The sequence below is a fragment of the Rousettus aegyptiacus genome, unplaced genomic scaffold (genome assembly GCF_014176215.1).
Source record: "Rousettus aegyptiacus isolate mRouAeg1 unplaced genomic scaffold, mRouAeg1.p scaffold_m13_p_2, whole genome shotgun sequence".
NCBI classification, from domain to species: Eukaryota; Metazoa; Chordata; class Mammalia; order Chiroptera; family Pteropodidae; genus Rousettus; species Rousettus aegyptiacus.
Genome location: NW_023416295.1, coordinates 118,495,350 through 118,514,044, shown reverse-complemented (window position 1 = coordinate 118,514,044; position 18,695 = coordinate 118,495,350). Strand labels below are relative to the sequence as shown.

At 33.3% G+C, this 18,695-nt stretch overlaps 1 protein-coding gene across 1 annotated transcript in view; it reads left to right on the top strand.

Moving 5' to 3' along the window:
• CAND1 (cullin associated and neddylation dissociated 1) overlaps positions 1 to 18,417 on the top strand; it is a 37,970-nt gene extending 19,553 nt beyond the window's left edge. Inside the window, exons 3-15 of the mRNA XM_016148482.2 lie at positions 1,033 to 1,187; positions 2,820 to 2,943; positions 4,460 to 4,716; positions 4,798 to 4,903; positions 7,384 to 7,529; positions 8,098 to 8,390; positions 9,826 to 9,967; positions 10,313 to 11,806; positions 12,578 to 12,673; positions 13,726 to 13,895; positions 13,977 to 14,141; positions 15,596 to 15,703; positions 16,356 to 18,417. Coding sequence (XP_016003968.1) covers positions 1,033 to 1,187; positions 2,820 to 2,943; positions 4,460 to 4,716; positions 4,798 to 4,903; positions 7,384 to 7,529; positions 8,098 to 8,390; positions 9,826 to 9,967; positions 10,313 to 11,806; positions 12,578 to 12,673; positions 13,726 to 13,895; positions 13,977 to 14,141; positions 15,596 to 15,703; positions 16,356 to 16,580 — 3,481 coding nt within the window. The 3' untranslated portion in view covers positions 16,581 to 18,417. The remainder of the gene's footprint in view (positions 1 to 1,032; positions 1,188 to 2,819; positions 2,944 to 4,459; positions 4,717 to 4,797; positions 4,904 to 7,383; positions 7,530 to 8,097; positions 8,391 to 9,825; positions 9,968 to 10,312; positions 11,807 to 12,577; positions 12,674 to 13,725; positions 13,896 to 13,976; positions 14,142 to 15,595; positions 15,704 to 16,355) is intronic.
• Positions 18,418 to 18,695: the final 278 nt, after the last annotated feature.

Genomic DNA, 18,695 nt, shown 5'->3' with positions numbered 1-18,695 from the left:
GAATAGTAAAATGGCAGTAACTAAATATGTATCAACAATTACTTTAAATAGGTTAAATGCTTTAATCAAAAGACAGAAGGTGCCTGAATGGATAAGGAAACGGGACCTTTATCTATGCTTCAACTCAAAAGAAACATATAGACTGAAAGTACAGGGGTAGAAAAATATATTTCATGAAAATGGAAACAAATAAAAAAATAAGAAAAAAGAAAAACTGTGTAGAAATGCCTATACCAGATAATAGACTTAAATGAAGGCAAGAGGCAAAGATTCAGTAATTCCACTTCTAGTTATTTAGCCAAAAGAACCCAAAAGAGTAATTTGAAAAGCCATATTTATATGTTCATTGCAACATTATTTACATTAGCCAAGATACGGAATAACCTGAGTATCAATAGAGGAATGAATAAAAAGGAAGTGGTAATGTACACAATGGAATGTTATCCATAAAAAAGAATGAAATTTTGCCATCTGCAACAACATGGGTGTACCTGCAGGGATTAGTGCTACATGAAGTAAGTCAGACAGCAAAAGATGAATACCATATGATTTCACTTATATGTGAAATCTAAAAAAACGAATAAACACATTGATACAGAGTACATTTTCATGGTTGCTAAATGGGAGAAAGGTTGGGGGGCTAGGTCAAAAAGGGGAGGGGATTAAGAAGTACGAATTGTTACAAAAGAGTCATGGGGTTGTAAAGTATAGATATAGGGAATATAGTCAGTAAAGGTTGTAATAACTACCGTGTCAGATGGGTACTAGCTTTATCGTGGTGATAACTTCATCAGTTTATATAAATGTCTAATCACTATGTTGTACATCTGAAACTAATGTGTGTCAACTGTAATTGAAAAATTAAAAAAAAATTTAAAAATTTATACCCTTATTTGTATACTATTTGTGATATAAACATAATGTGTTTAACTTGTATCGATAGTTACTAGGCACAAAAATTAATGTTTCTATTTTTCTTTCAGTTTTTGATTTATCTAGATTAAATCTTGTTTTGTTATGTTTGTATTACAGTCTTGGCCCTTTAGTGAGTAAAGTGAAAGAATATCAAGTAGAAACAATTGTAGATACCCTCTGCACTAACATGCTTTCTGATAAAGAACAACTTCGAGATATTTCAAGTATTGGCCTTAAAACAGTAATTGGAGAACTTCCTCCAGCTTCCAGTGGTAAGCAAGATCATTTTTTTTCCCTCTATTTCCCTTGCACATGGTATTTATTCTCTTTTTTTCTCCTGGCCAGGGAGGGAGAGAGGTGTCTACCCTAAAGATCTATGTAAGCTTGCCTTTGAACAACTAAGAAAAAAAAAAATCCGAGTCTTATTTTTGCTTAAAGATAAATTCAGTTTTAAATAAATATTATTTTGATTGAATTTAAGTATCTCATAGAATATCAGTACTGAAGGATTTTTATGTTGGAGCAAGATTTAGTATTTTATGTACTATGACTACAGAATAGAGTTATGCCAACCTATGCAGTAAAGAAAAAGATAACCAAAACTGAGTTATTTCTGATTAGCTCTTATTTTCAATATTGATTTTACTTTGCATCAGAATTTATGATGTGAAACTTTTAATTGACACTGTTAAGACAGTTGTGAAATAGTTCAGTTTACTAGTAACTTTAAGATTGAGCCTTTTATAGCTACTTGGTAATTAAACTAAAATTAATGAAATTGTCAATTAATTAGCTTTTTGCCCCTGACAGAAATGTTTAGATAATACAGAATTTTAGAATTGGTCTTAACCGATAACCTGTTGACTGAATTATCAGGCTAAAAGTTTTTGCGTCATCTACAAATGGAGTGAAACTACCTCCCTATTTCATGGAAAGATATAGATTGGTGATATATTCTGGGTGTCCATATGGGAGGTCCTAATATTCCTAGGTTATTAAGTGAACTAAAATTCAGAGATGACTTTAATTCACTCAGTTGGGCGAAGATTCAAATTTATTTTCTTTTCATCTAAAGCTGATGCTTTTTCTGCTGTATCATACCAATGTTACTTTACTTGTATTAATTAGTTATTTCAATAAAATATTTCACCAACTCTGAGGTATGTTATTTTGCCTTATATTAGTAATATCGATATTTTCCTCATTTTTTTTCCCTCTCATTGAAACGTGTTTATTTTTACCTGATTTCTGGTTGTTAACCATTCAGAATCTTCCTTTCAAAATTCCTTGTTTCTTTTTTCTCATTTTTTTAATAACACTTATCTACTTTAAATAGTAATAACCTTGATTTATGAGTCCCTGGAACATTTTTACCTTATAATGACATTATGGAATCTTTTGATTGGAAAGGAGTTTATTAAAGGTTACAACTTTTTTTTTTTAAGAAACCATGTTAATCATTGTTATTTATTTTTCTTTTTTCTTTTGCTGTGTTAATCACTGTTTTTTTAATTCACTGAAATTTAAAAGTCTAGATTACTAGTAAAGAGGACCCCAGTAGAGAAAAATCTCATTGCTTCCTTTCAAGCATGTACAGCTACTACTGGCTTCATAGTCAGCATTTGTACCAGTATGTAGAAATAGTTGTCCAGTAGAGCCTACTGAAAACGATACTATTTTCAGTAGGTCATGTACTACTTCTGCAGTTATTATCTCTAATTTTTGTTTATGTCTAATTATTTTATTGAAAAACAGCCTTTTTTGAAATACATTTTCTGACATGAACTCTTGAGTTGGTCTCATCATCAGGCTTAAAATTGTTGAATATTTGGCAACTTCCATGAATATAACGTGGAATTCAACATACTTGCCTTGAAATCATTGTTGGTTTTTTATTCATGCAGGCTCTGCACTAGCTGCTAATGTATGTAAAAAGATTACTGGACGTCTTACCAGTGCAATTGCAAAGCAAGAAGATGTCTCTGTTCAGCTAGAAGCCTTGGACATTATGGCTGATATGTTAAGCAGGTAAACATGCTTATTGTCTGTATTACTTATAAATATTATGTTCGTTTATTAAAACCTGATCTAATAAATATAATAAAACTTGGTCTAAAATCTTTCATATTTAAATTGTGGCTGTTTTATAAATATATGTGGTTTGGAGTGAGGTGAGAAATAAGCTAATTATATTTATCTTGTAATACTGTGTAGCAAGCATGTTTTATATGGTTTTTAGAATAAAATTTGTGATTTAAATATTTCAGCACAATTTTTATGTTTCGTTTTACACTTTTATATTCTTGAATATAATGATAATGATCTCTTAGATAAGATGTGCCTGTAAGATCTGTTGCTTTTCTTCTTTCCTATGGAAGTCAAACTTGGGAAGATAAAATTATCTAAGCAACTCCTAGGGGAAAATACCTTGAAAGACCTGTCGATTTTAGTTTATCCCTGCTTCTCATAATTATATGTGATTTTTTGTGTGTTATCTGTGGCCGATTTACTTCAACTTGAAAGTATTCAAGGGCCTTCTTGTGGTACATATTTACAGTAGAAATGAAGAGCTGTCATCATGTCACAGAAAGAACTTATACTTTAGGAGATTAGAACACAAATGGCTGTAATATAAAAGGCAAGATGGGAAGATAGTGTGTTTTGGGGTTTAACATGGAAGTCTCCAAGAAAGTGTGTTGTGGAAAGACTGGCATTTGTATTTAGACTTAGAACAGTAGGTAGGGCACAGGTATGTATGCTCAAGTATAGAATATATCAGCATACATAGTCTTAGAGTTGGGAAACATTGTATTCTAGTTTTCCAGAATATAGAATTAATAGAAAAGTAGTAGGAAGTCATTCTGATAAATTGGACTCATGTTGCAAAGAGGGAGGAATTTATACTCCATTTGAAAAGTAATGAAAATCGAGTTAGGCTTTTTGTTCTCTTTGTGCCTTGATTACTAGCATTCTACTGGCATGTAGATATTTGACTGCTATTGAGTCATTGAACTGCACGTGTGAAATGATTCGTGTGAGAGGGTCGGGCCAAAAAGATAAGTAAAATTTAGTGTGTAGATGTGTAGAGGAAAGACAATAGGGAGAGGGAGGGGGGTAATCAAGAGATGCTGAGATTTTGAGTGTTGTGAACCCCTAAAAAGCTATAATAGAGAAAAAGCTACCAGTAGAGAGCTGGAAAGGGGAAAAGTGACAAGATCATTGGTTTTCTTTTGTTATTTTTGTGTGTGGTTTTTTTTTTTTTTTTTTTTTTATGTTCTCTCAAACCTGTTGGTTGGATATCCTATAAATGGGAATATAGATTTAGATTCCAGAGGTAATTTAGGGATACAAATTTCAGAACAACATTCACTTAGCTCAAGTTTCCATTTTGGTTGGTAGAGATAGTAAGTATTTAGTTTTCATTCTGAATTTGGAATATGTCATGTAGATTTTTACTATTTGAATACATTGGATTCAGAGGCCAGACATTTCAGTAATGCTCAGATATCTTGAATTTATTCGTTGTTTTCTTTCTTATTTTAAGGCAAGGAGGACTTCTTGTTAATTTCCATCCTTCAATTCTGACCTGTCTGCTCCCTCAGTTGACCAGCCCTAGACTCGCAGTGAGGAAAAGAACTATTATCGCTCTTGGCCATCTGGTTATGAGCTGTGGAAATATAGTTTTTGTAGATCTTATCGAACATCTGTTGTCAGAGCTGTCCAAAAATGATTCCATGTCAACAACAAGAACCTACATACAGTGCATCGCTGCTATTAGTAGGCAAGCTGGTCATAGAATAGGTAAGAAATGTTTAAATGTTTTAAAGTTTTCTTTAAAAAAGTATTCATGAATGTTTTTAAGGACCAATATGCTTTTCTTAGGTGAATACCTCGAGAAGATAATTCCTTTGGTGGTAAAATTTTGTAATGTAGATGACGATGAGTTAAGAGAATATTGCATTCAAGCCTTTGAATCGTTTGTGAGAAGGTAAGTTTTTAAGGCCTCTATTTTTCAAGTGAAAATCTTTCTTAAGAATATAATAATATTTCAGATCTAGGTTAGGTGGGTAAGGAGAAATGGGTTATTTTATTGACAGTCAAGATTTGGATTTTAGATGTGTTTAAATTCTTATCACACTAATAACCAGTTGATATTTGAACTGAATTAAATTTTATATTTTAAAATATAGTCTTTATATTTATTATTAAATGTTTTCATTGTTAGGCTTTATTTTTAAAGAATTTAGGAAAGGTATTTATAATTGTCTTTTGGATTCATTTCATAGCGTAGTCTATTATGAGAGAGCACCCTAGGATAAGCCACCCTTTAAACACCATCTGGTCAAAAAATTCATATCTTTTCAATAGTTTTTGAAGTCCGTCACTTCCATTTTGTTAGGGCAGTGATTCTCAATTTGGAAACCTTGGTTTTAATAAAGCTGCATGTATGTACTGTAAGGGACCATACTGGCTAAGTAACAGTTTTTTTTCTTTCGACTAGAATTGTTAGTGTAGTAGCACAGTACAGTGTCTTGAGACTTCAGTGGTTATAATCTGCAACAATTCCTTGCCACTCATGGTTTTTAGTAGCTTTATGGTCATATGAAATGGTTAAAATCAGAAATTGCGAGATTAGTTTTCATCCTTTTAATTGAGAAACACAAGTTATTTCTTTATTTTGGGACATTTATATGTTCTGTCTTTTCAACACATAGCTAGAAGACCAAACCTAGGTGAATGTGCACTGGCACTTCCACAAATAATACTAGTTGCTAAAGAGCAAGTTCATCTGGGTTTAGTCTTATAGACATATGTTGAGAAGATACGGCTTACAGTAGTCCCCCCTTATCCGTGGTTTCTCTTTGTGCGGTTTCAGTTACCCACTGTCAACTGTGGTCTGAAAATATTAAATGGAAAATTCCAGAAATAAATCATAAATTTTAAATTGCACACAGTTTTGAGTCTAATAAATCACACCATCCTGCAGAATGTCAGTCACCCCTTTGTCCAGCATATCCATGCTGTATATGCTATCAGACCTTTAGTAGCTTCTTGATTATCAGATCTACTATTGCATATTGCTGTATTGCAGTGCTTGTGCTCAAGTAACTCTTATTGTACTGAATACAGTCTTGTGCTGCCCAATGTAAGGATGTGTTCTGAGATATTCCTTGTTAAGTGATTTCATCTTTGTGCAAACATAGAGTAAGTAAGTACACTTAGGTGGTATAGCTTACTATACACCTAGGCTGTATGTTATAGGAGAGGAAAGATAATTTTCTCTCTACCTTCTTGGTTCTTGTGTGAGAACTCCCTGTAATAAAAGATTAACAAGAGACAAGCAAACAAAAGTTTAATAACATGTATACCTCATGTCTACATGGGAGAGACCCACAAAAACCGAGTAACTTGTCAAATGGATGAAGCCACTCCTTAAACACCATCTTCTTTAGCTGAAGAGAAAAAAATAATGTCAGAGTTTAGGGGGAGTCAGATGTGGGAGGTTACAGGGAAAAGCACAATAAACAAGGGTAAGGTTGTTATGCAGAGGAGTCCTTGCCTTCTGCATTGATACAAGTTTCTAGAGAGAAGGTCATCCTCTTCCTGGTATAGCCAGGGAGAAACCATTACAAATAGAGATTTCCCTTACAAATGTAAACGTCTTTTACAAAGGGTAACTTCTTCTTGGTTTTCAAAGCTTCTTCCATGTTAGCTGTTTCTTAAAATTAACTAGCCTAAAATAATCCTTATGCCAAAGACATATTTTGGGTGACAGATCCTGTTCTCCTATAGCTCCTAGGCTACAAATCTGTACAGCATGTTACTGTACTGAACACTGTAGGCAGTTGTAACAATGGTAAATGTCTATGTAATACTTTGCATAAAGACCTTATATCATTAGATGATAGTTTTTCAGCTCCATTATAATCTTATGAGACGACTCTCATACATGAGGCCCATTATTGACTGAAAAGTTATTGTGTAGTACATGACTATAATGGATCCCAAATGGAAGAGAATTGATGCTGGCCATTCTGATCTGCCAAAGAGAAGCCATAAAAGTGTATGTATGTATAGGAAAAAACAATATGTAGGGTTTAGTAGTATCTGCAGTTTCAGGCATCCACTGGTGAGGTCTTTGGCCTACTGTATATAAATTTCTATACTATCTACAGTAACCTTGACATTCTATTATAAAAATCATCCCCACTTCAGAGATGTTAAAATGTGAAGATTAAAGTTCATCTTAAAATTTATATAAATAGGCATAATTTGAAAAGTAAATCTTTTAAAACATGAAGTCTGTGTGAGAGAAAGATGTAGGGTCATTGATGTTGAAAAGGCTAGGAACCACCTTACTTGCTATATTAAAGTGAAGAGAAAAAAATTTGGAAATAAAGCAAAATGTGGCAGGTATTGAATGAAGGACAAAAGTACAGTTACTCAAGGCAGCTTTTGTTTCTTCAGATGTCCTAAGGAAGTATATCCTCATGTTTCTACCATTATAAATATTTGTCTTAAATATCTTACCTATGATCCGAATTATAATTATGATGATGAAGATGAAGATGAAAATGCCATGGATGCAGATGGTGGTGATGATGATGACCAAGGTATTTCAAATTAAACAAGAAATTTGTTAAATTTTCATGAATGACTCAGTGTTACAGGTGGAGATGATTTTCTCCCCAGGAAATTAGTTCTACAGAATGTCTTGGGATTAGTAACCATTTCTTTTTATCACATTGTTTATGACCACAGTCTATTTATGGGTTATCTTCTAAATCCTCTGATTATTTGATTTTCCAATGGTGTCAAGTGATTTCTTTGAATTGAACATTTATTCACATTGTTTAAAAAGCTGGGACACATGATTTTATAAATATTTGTGTTCTAAAGGAGTTTATTGTGTTAATTAATGATTTTAAAGGGTTTAATAAGCAGCTTGTTACCCACAGTGAGAATCTTTAACAAAAACACAGTCATGATCATTTTTAGAGGTTAATTTTTGTGCACATTTACAAGTTAACTGCATCTGTTTAAGCTCTAGTTCTTCATAAACTTATCTGTTGCTATATATGTTAGTGAAAAGTTAGAAAACTTAGTTATGAATATTCATTCACTTTCTGTATTAAATGATAAACTGCTCCTATGATTAATAACATTAAAACTTCTCTTTAGGGAGTGATGATGAATACAGTGATGATGATGACATGAGCTGGAAAGTGAGACGTGCAGCTGCTAAGTGCTTGGATGCTGTAGTTAGCACAAGGCATGAAATGCTTCCAGAATTCTACAAGACCGTCTCTCCTGCGCTGATATCCAGATTTAAAGAACGTGAAGAAAATGTAAAGGCAGATGTTTTTCATGCATACCTTTCTCTCTTGAAGCAAACTCGTCCTGTGCAAAGTTGGCTGTGTGACCCTGATGCAATGGAACAGGGAGAAACACCTTTAACAATGCTTCAGAGTCAGGTTGGTTTAAATATATGGTTTTGAAAGCCATGCTAGTAAAATGTGATCTTGTAAATTGTGATTTTAATATGGAAATGTGAGTTCCAGAACATCTTTAGAGAAACAGAGTTCTGGGATATGTTTGTATAGTAGTTTATGTTTGTACATATTATATTACTTGTAAATAGTTTATCCTGATTAAAGTTTTCTTGATTTTACTGGAGAAATAAAACAGTTTTAAGATTCAGTAATTTTTATTTTCTGTACTAACGGAGATATCTTAGAGCTGTGGAATCAGATTACTTGTATTCACAACTGGCTTCACTTCTAATTTAGCTGTGTGATCGTGGAGAAATTAGTCATTTTATTAAAGCTCACTTTTCTCCTTTGTAATAAGGATTTCCTTAGAAATATCTACTTAACGGTAATGAGAGATGAGGTGATCTATGTAAACATTTAAATAGTGCCGCTGCATAGTAAGTATTTATAAATGCCAGCTCTTATTAATAAAATACATATTTTTAACTTTAGGACATCTTTTCTCAGATCCTAAACATTACAGCAGAATAGCTCTCATTCATTGACTATTTAGTACATGCTCGGCATTTGTATAGGTTACAAAACATGTTAGCCACAATACACAATGAAACTGGGTGAGGGGATATACATACTATATCTGGCTTGTTTTCACGCAGTACAAATTAAAATAATTTGTGGTGAACTTAAAGATGAATATTGAAGAGGAATTGTAGAAATAGATGAAGTATATGAATGATATAGGTAACTGAGTGTAGAAGTGAGGTAGAGTCAGGAGATTCTGATGATACTGTGATGAATCAGGTGTTTTCTTTTGTCTCTAGTTCTCAGATCATTATTTGATGTGATACGTAGCTGTATCCTGGCATCCATAGATTTTGTTAGTAAATACCCTATTTAAGTTTTACTGACTAACAAGACATTAGAAAGTTTAGAAGCATATATCTTTAAATCATACTCTTGCTAGCATGTAGCTACATTTGAAGTGAGGTTGATTTCACTGGAACAACAAACTGTAAAAGCAAAAATGAGGACCCATTTAGTGGCTTCCTTTCCATGATTTGTCATTTTTCCTTTGATGCTTATCTCTGCCATTTATGTTTTGAAAATTTTAATTGAAAATTTTATTATTTAGTTGGATTTCTGTTCAGTCTTTCTCATTTCATAATTAAAAACTAATCAAGGAAGATTATTTTGTTGCTCTGTAGAAAGCTAATGATAGCTTTTGTATGTTAGCATCAAGCAAATACAGTTACAAGAGACAGTAATTGATGCAACCAAGTTTCTTTCTAACAGTCTTGTTAGCAGTTAGTGGAATTAAAAATTTAACAAAAAAAGATAAATTCTCCCCTTTCTCCCCATCCCCTGTAATTTGTTACATAGATAGCTGAACCAACTAATGAGTGTATGATAATTACAGGTTCCCAACATTGTTAAAGCTCTACACAAACAGATGAAAGAAAAAAGTGTGAAGACCCGACAGTGCTGTTTTAACATGTTAACTGAACTGGTAAATGTATTACCTGGGGCCCTAACGCAACACATTCCTGTTCTTGTACCAGGTATGGAAGAAACAGTAAATTCACTTTTGGAACTTACTGTACACTTTATTAAGCTTTAGAGAAGTGTAAATGTTTCCTTCAAAAGGATAATTTGTGACAATTTAATTTGTACATAGAACTAACTTTTTAAAAGAACCATCTTGAACACCTAAAGTTAGGAATTTCAAAGTAAAAATTTTAAGTCTTATTCAAAAATTTTTGGCTCTACTATTCATCATAGATTGTGGAACTTCTACTTTAGAGCTAATATTATAAAGCAGCAGTATTTTAGGAATTAGTTTTAAACTTTTTCTTACATAAAACTATGCATAAAAATTATTGAATCTTTTTTTGTTGGCTTTTTAGGGATCATTTTCTCACTGAATGATAAATCAAGCTCATCGAATTTGAAGATTGATGCTTTGTCGTGTCTGTATGTAATCCTCTGTAACCACTCTCCTCAAGTCTTCCATCCTCATGTTCAGGCTTTGGTCCCTCCTGTGGTGGCTTGTGTTGGAGACCCATTTTACAAGATTACATCTGAAGCACTTCTTGTTACTCAACAACTTGTCAAAGTAATTCGTCCTTTAGATCAGCCTTCCTCGTTTGATGCAACTCCTTACATCAAAGATCTATTTACCTGTACCATTAAGAGGTTAAAAGCAGCTGACATTGATCAGGAAGTCAAGGAAAGGGCTATTTCCTGTATGGGACAAATTATTTGCAACCTTGGAGACAATTTGGGTTCTGACTTGCCTAATACACTTCAGATTTTCTTGGAGAGACTAAAGAATGAAATTACCCGGTTAACTACAGTGAAAGCATTGACACTGATTGCTGGGTCACCTTTGAAGATAGATTTGAGGCCTGTCCTGGGAGAAGGGGTTCCTATTCTTGCTTCATTTCTCAGGAAAAACCAGAGAGCTTTGAAACTGGGTACCCTTTCTGCCCTAGATATTCTAATTAAAAACTATAGTGACAGCTTGACAGCTGCCATGATTGATGCAGTTCTAGATGAGCTCCCACCTCTTATCAGCGAAAGTGATATGCATGTTTCACAGATGGCTATCAGTTTTCTAACCACACTGGCAAAAGTGTATCCCTCCTCCCTTTCAAAGATAAGTGGATCTATTCTCAATGAACTTATTGGACTTGTGAGATCACCTTTATTGCAGGGAGGGGCTCTCAGTGCTATGCTAGACTTTTTCCAAGCTCTGGTTGTCACTGGAACAAATAATCTAGGATACATGGATTTGTTGCGCATGCTGACTGGTCCAGTTTATTCTCAGAGCACAGCTCTTACTCACAAGCAGTCTTATTATTCCATTGCCAAATGTGTAGCTGCTCTTACTCGAGCATGTCCTAAAGAAGGACCAGCTGTAGTAGGTCAGTTTATTCAAGATGTCAAGAACTCAAGGTCTACAGATTCCATTCGTCTCTTAGCTCTACTTTCTCTTGGAGAAGTTGGCCATCATATTGACTTAAGTGGGCAGCTGGAACTAAAATCTGTAATATTAGAAGCCTTCTCATCTCCTAGTGAAGAAGTCAAGTCAGCTGCATCCTATGCATTAGGCAGCATTAGTGTGGGCAACCTTCCTGAATATCTACCATTTGTCTTACAAGAAATAACCAGTCAACCCAAAAGGCAGTATCTTCTGCTTCATTCCTTGAAGGAAATTATTAGCTCTGCATCAGTGGTGGGCCTTAAACCGTATGTTGAAAACATCTGGGCCTTATTGCTAAAGCATTGTGAGTGTGCAGAAGAAGGAACCAGAAATGTTGTTGCTGAATGTTTAGGCAAACTCACTCTAATTGATCCAGAAACTCTTCTTCCACGGCTTAAGGGGTACTTGATATCAGGTGGGTACCTAGATTTTCTTATTTTAAAAGATTTTGTTAATTATTAGCAGTTGGTTGCCTTAAAAGATGCCTAATGTGGAAGTTAAAACATTCCTGTATCTTGTTACATGTAGAACCTATTGCTATTTGTTGTGATATGGAGCCATATTCGAATGACACTTTGTTGTTTAAAAGGATAAAGAGTATAATTAGATAATGGTTAAATAAATCTTTTCTAGTGTTCATTATATTTTAATGTTACTCTTGTCTTAAAATGTGAAAGACAGATGTCTCTTGAATTAATATCTTGAGCTCGCTAGTAATAATTATAATACTAAAATTGCACTTTTTAGTTCAAATGAAAGATCCTAGAAGAGTTTTTGTATTTACCACTCTCAATCCCTTTAGGCCAAGTAGAAGGTAATTGCCATTTATTCTTAGACATCACTGTCATTTTTAATACTTGAAGATATTATAAGCTATTTATGGATTTAACCAATTAATTCCCTTTTGTGAGGGCTAGATCTTTCACTGCAGCTCTCCCAGACCCCCTACTTCCCAGAAGAAATTATTTCTTTTGAAATCTAATGGGATTATGTTTCATAAGATGAGCAAACTTTGTTTCTGTTCTGTTAGTAGTCTGATAGCAATAAGAAATACCCTTCTTGACCAAAGAGGACTTTAAAGAATTGAAGACACTAGTGGTATTTGAAGTGGTTTGAAAATGATAAAGATGTCCATGGATTTTAGTGGACTTAACATACCAATAGACTTAAATTTATTTTTAATCAGGTTCATCGTATGCCCGAAGCTCAGTGGTTACAGCTGTAAAGTTTACTATTTCTGATCATCCACAACCTATTGATCCACTATTGAAGAACTGCATAGGTAAGTGGAAACAAAGATAACATACTGATTAACTATTTATAGTTAATTGTCAAGAAATGAATCGTTTCAATAACTAAAAATATCACCAAGGAACTAAAATGCTTTTAGGGGTTTGGTAATTTTTTCATTAGAAAGATAATTAATAACGTATAATCTTATATACTCATATCTTATATTCTATCATCCCTTAGTTTGAAATCATTACTATATAATTTTGAAAATAACTGAAATTAGTAAATACACTAGGATGTCTTTAGAGTCCACTGCACATTTGATAATTATATTTTGTGGATGACCTAAAATAACTAATGGATAAAGGAAAAAAATTGTAAACTGGGGCTCTTGCCAAAAGATTGGGAAACTGAGGCTCTTGCCAAAAGTCAGACAATTGACAAAGTAGTTTGGATGACTCTAAAGATCTTTGCATTATAATTCTCCCCCACATTTGCAAGAAAATCAGACTTACATCAGTTTTAAAGTGGCTAGGTGTTTCTTTAGCGTTTTGTCCTATGTTAGGTTTCAGTTTTCTCCTTTCGTATAGTTATCCTGTTACCAATTTACATATTTCTTATTAAGGATACAAATAAAAATAGGGCTTTTGGAGGCACATTTTTCTTTGTCATCTGATAAATTGTATACTTGTTAACATTCCATCCTTTATCAAGCAATGGATCTGTCTTCACCTTGTTTATCATATTTTTAACTCTAAGGACAATTATTCAAGTTATTAGTTCTTGTGCCTGCTGTCTCCATCACTTCTCTGTGCAACCCACCTTTTTATGAAGTATTTATAAAAGTAATTAAGGAACTTTTTGGACTCCTAACTCCATACCCTCTGTATTATAGGTGTTTAAAAATAGATTATCAAACCCATTCACACTGAGATGTCATTTACTTGCTGCCAAAAGAAACTATATAATTTACTTCCGTGGCTCACATTGAAGAAACAATAATAATACCAACAGTAATAAGTATCAATTTAGAAAAAAAATATAATCTGTACTTTATTTTAATTACCATAATTATGTGTTGCTTCCCTTATAATTTTTCAGGTGATTTCCTAAAGACATTGGAAGACCCAGATTTGAATGTAAGAAGAGTAGCTTTGGTCACATTCAATTCAGCAGCACATAATAAGCCATCTTTAATAAGGGATCTTCTAGATACTGTTCTTCCACATCTTTACAATGAAACAAAAGTTAGAAAGGAGCTTATAAGAGAGGTAAGCAAAGTTATATTACACTTTCTCTCAGCTTATCTTTCACTTTTAAGTATATCTACACATTCTTTCTTGTTTCAACAGGTAGAAATGGGTCCATTTAAGCATACAGTGGATGATGGCCTGGATATTAGAAAGGCAGCTTTTGAGTGTATGTACACACTTTTAGACAGTTGTCTTGATAGACTAGATATCTTTGAATTTCTAAATCATGTTGAAGATGGTTTGAAGGATCATTATGATATTAAGGTAAGATGTTTGTGCCTGTTTATAGAATATTTTAGAAGACTTAGCTACTGTGACTTTTATCCTTGTAATTTACTTTTGTGTATTAAGTGAGAAAAAATTGGTTTGCTTGTCATGGTTTTATTAAGTGTTATGAACTATAATAATGCAAAAGTAATAGTGATGCAGTAGTAACATCAGTTGACATACAGGAAAACTCTAGGAACCTTTTCATTGGAGAAGGAAGTAAGTCTAAGTGGATGGAAAATTCTAAGATAGTCTCTGTGCCAGCTTACTTAATGCATAGTCCCTAGATCCTTTCTCTGCAAAGAAGAGTCCAGACAGGTTTTGCTCTTCAAGCTATAATCTGTGATCTTTTTGGCCTGTCTTAATATCGTGTTGCAGTTATTACCCATGGGGTAATAACTTAATTTCTTGGCTAATTCTCTTTGGCTGTCTTTAGGGCTGTTCTGCGTGATAACTATATTATTTACCCGAAGGAGAGATTTTTGTTCTCCAGTCTAACATACTGTTTAATATCAAGAGTTTTGCCAAAGGATAACATGGAAGAACTGTTTACTGTTTTCAGATGCTCAAAATAATCTGTAGAAGCAACTGGAGAGAAACCATATCCATTTAGATTTAGAGCTTGAACTTTGCTTGTAACTGCTCTTTGTTTTCCTACTTGATCATGTCTGTTTTAAATTGAACTGTAAGAGTGATTTGAAACATAAAAAGGTGGTCCATTGTCTCTTTTTCTTTCCCGTTCAGGACATTTGGTACAGCAAGCAAAAGTGGTAGTTGAGCAGAAGTAATTCAGCCAGACTATCAGAACTCTGACTTTCATGTTTCCATTTTTGGCATTAACCTGACTTCTCCCAGAATCTATTAAAAAGAGCCCCAAGGAAGTGATAGGATCCTCCTGTTTAATTCTACAGTTTATAGTCCAAGAGAAAAAGATTATGGGTTATAGGCTGTATACAGATGAATCTGAATAACCAGTCTTTTTTTTTTTTTTTTTTTTTAGGAAAATCTTAAAAAAGAGTAGAAACTTATAAAGTTTTTCTCCTAGTTACTTTCTTGTTCAATGGTTTTCCATTTTGGTACACATGAGCTTTTAAAAAAATACTAAATTTGTGGCCCTATCCTGACAGGTTAAGTAAAAATCTCTGGGAACGGGGCAGAAGAATGGGTATCTTTCTAAAGCTCCCCAGTTCTAATGTGTGGCCAAGATTGAGAACCACTTTTCTAGTTCTGTACACTTGGACCACATTATAGGTAAGGTCTTTCTCGTACTTGTAACTAAAATTCCTCAGATAAGGTTTGAGACAAATCTATGAGAGTCCAATGGCAAATTACACTAAAATGAAACTTTATGGTGCTCACTAGTTATTTACCTTTAAAAGCTTTGTTAGAATTTGGAATTTTGTCTTCCGAAAATAATGCAAAGTCTAAATTTTGTCTTTTACTCCTAACAGATGCTAACATTTTTAATGTTGGTGAGACTCTCCACCCTTTGTCCAAGTGCAGTACTGCAGAGGTTGGACCGACTCGTTGAGCCATTACGTGCCACATGTACAACTAAGGTAATCATTGGTAGACATCACCTTAGGCCAGAGTTAGTGTATTCAGGATTCCTAGTCGATTCTGTACTGTAGTTTTCCTAATTTAAGTATGCTAATGGAACAGTGTTTATTTTAAAGTACTGGTATAGGATAGTATGCTAGGTTCCTAAAAGGAAATATTTAATTCTAGTGGAGGTGGGGGGTGGGAATCATAGAAGACTTCATATGACAATGATGACATTTAACATGGATCTTAAAAAATCAGAAATACTTTTAGATTCAGAAGGTAAATAACATTTAATTACATGAATTCATGCACAGAGATGTCAGTACATGATGTGTTTGAAAAATAATGAATGAATGGGGTATCTAGAGGAATAGTTTTTTTTTTTGTGGAGCCAAAGTAAGCCTTGGTAAGCATATAAGGCTCTGGTTCCCACTCTTTAAACCAGTGGCTCTGGATTTTCTGTTTTTATAATGAGCTTTGTGTAAGATATTTCCTTAAAATAGCTACTGCTAAAAAGTTTAAAAACAACTGTGCTTAGAATATAATGTAACTTTTGGACCTATGAAAGAGTAGGTTTATTTACCAGAAATTTCTACGTGCTTAAATTTTGTTTGTATAAAGAGCTGTCTCTTGTAGCTTATAATATAAATTTACTCAATGTTACAGGTAAAGGCAAACTCAGTAAAGCAGGAGTTTGAAAAGCAAGACGAACTAAAGCGATCTGCCATGAGAGCAGTAGCAGCACTGTTAACCATTCCAGAAGCAGAGAAGAGTCCACTGATGAGTGAATTCCAGTCACAGATCAGTTCTAACCCTGAGCTGGCAGCCATCTTTGAAAGTATCCAAAAAGATTCATCATCCACTAACTTGGAATCAATGGACACTAGTTAGATGTTTGTTCAACATGGGGACCATTACATTGACCATATGATGCACTGAATCGAGAGGTTAATCATAAGACATGGAAAGAGAAGTGTCTAAAAGCTTCAAAATGTTCCACTTTTTTTTCCTTCACGAAGACAGTTTGGCTTTCTTCCATTTTTGTTTTTGTAACATTTATTTCAGAAATATGTATTTCCATAATCCAGAGGTTGTAAAACCACTAATGTTTTTAGTGGTTAGGGCAACAATGGAAACTAAAAGTTAGGATTTATGGAATATGGAGATAGAGTCCAGGATCTATTTGCCCTGTAATGTTTAGGATTAAAATGTTAAAATTTTGTGACCATGAATTTCTTTCTTTTATAAAATTTCTCTTATTTAAAAATCAAAAATTCTGCAAGACAAAAACCATGTTTCTTTTTCTTGTATAACTTTTTGTTTCAGCAATATAAATTGATTTTTAGCTGGCAGATAATATCTAAGATTTGTTATATTTCAGAAGGTTTGGCAGTTTAAAAAAGAATAATAAGGTGTCATTTTTTAAAGTATGGGGATTAACACTATCCCTGTTGCGCACACTAATTTTGCATGAGCAAGTTTACAAATATGTATTGTCTGTAAAGCAGCATGTGCAGATTATTCATAATACAAAAGTTAAAATAAGTATTGTATTAGTGCAATTTGCAGATATTTATTTTTGCACAGAAAACATATCTGGAGAGAGAGGGGGGAGTAAATTTTTGAAACTGGTTTTCTTAATGCCAGTGTGAATTTACAAATGTTTTCAGCAAATCAAGTCACAACAATTTGCCACTTTTTTCTATTATACATTTTCTTACACATTTAAAATTTGAATATTTAAGTACTCAGTTTTTTTCAGTTACCCATTTGTGTGTGTGTGTTTCCCCTTAGAAATTCTAAAGGCCAGCATTTTTTTTCCATTCCCTTTGGATCCCTTTATCCTTTATCAAAGGATACAAATACTGTGTATGCTTTTAAGTTTTAATTTTATGAAAATTCTGAAGTTGGCTATCACAGGTTTATTAGATAATAGTAGTATTTTCTTTTAGTTGAGTTAGATTTTTACCCCTTTCTTGGAGAGCTAATTTACATATTGTATTTGGTAAGCATTGACTACTTTTCCTGACTGAGGGGGTCTGTGCTAGGGGTAACAAAGCTTTGCAGTACCTTCTATTGTAGTTACAGTTTTATTTAACATACCTTCAGTGAACTCATTTCACACTGTAGCCTCTTTCTTCAAATTTGTGGTGCTCCTGTAACAGTAAGAACTATAACTTCTGAAATAAAGACATCTCCTAATGCTGTGCAAACATAGTTTACATGTATTGAAGGAGGCAGTTGTTAAAGTTAGTGACCAATTTTAAGCAATCAAAACTGCACCCTTTATTTTTGAAACTGTGAATTAGAAATACTTTTCCTGCTGTATTACCTGCTTTAACATCCAAATACGCAGTGATTTGAATTGATAACATACTGTACTTATTAGATTAACAGCTTGATTTTAAATGTTCAGATGATAATGCGTAAGATTACCAGTAAGGATTTTGACTAGTACATAGACATGGAACATTACATGAAGTTGGTGCCATTTCAAAATGTGGCAGGTGATAATCTTATACCATAATTTGCATTAAACTGTAATAGAAATTTATTTTGAGATGTTAGTATATTATGTACTATACATTACCGTGGTATAGATGTTGTGAATATATTTAAGTATTTGGTTTCACAATAAATTACAATACTGCAGGCTCTAGGACCAAATAGGAGACTGACATGCATATGTTGTATGAATGTCTTAATTATCTAAAGTTATATTCAAATACTTTTCATGTATTGGATTTCTTTTTTTTTTAACCTTCCAATATACATTTTTTTTGAAAGATGGCTATATTTAATATAGCTGAAATTATTTCTTTTAATACAAAAGAAATAGTCTGCTCTTTCTAGTAGTAGATATGGTGTATGTATATATTAATGTATATTCACATTCATAAAATTAGTAACAGAAGAATACTCAAATTTTAAATGCTAAGTCCCACTGATTCTCTCTGTTTCTCATGGTGACATCCTGCTACTGGAGGGGAAGTTGCCAGGTGGTGA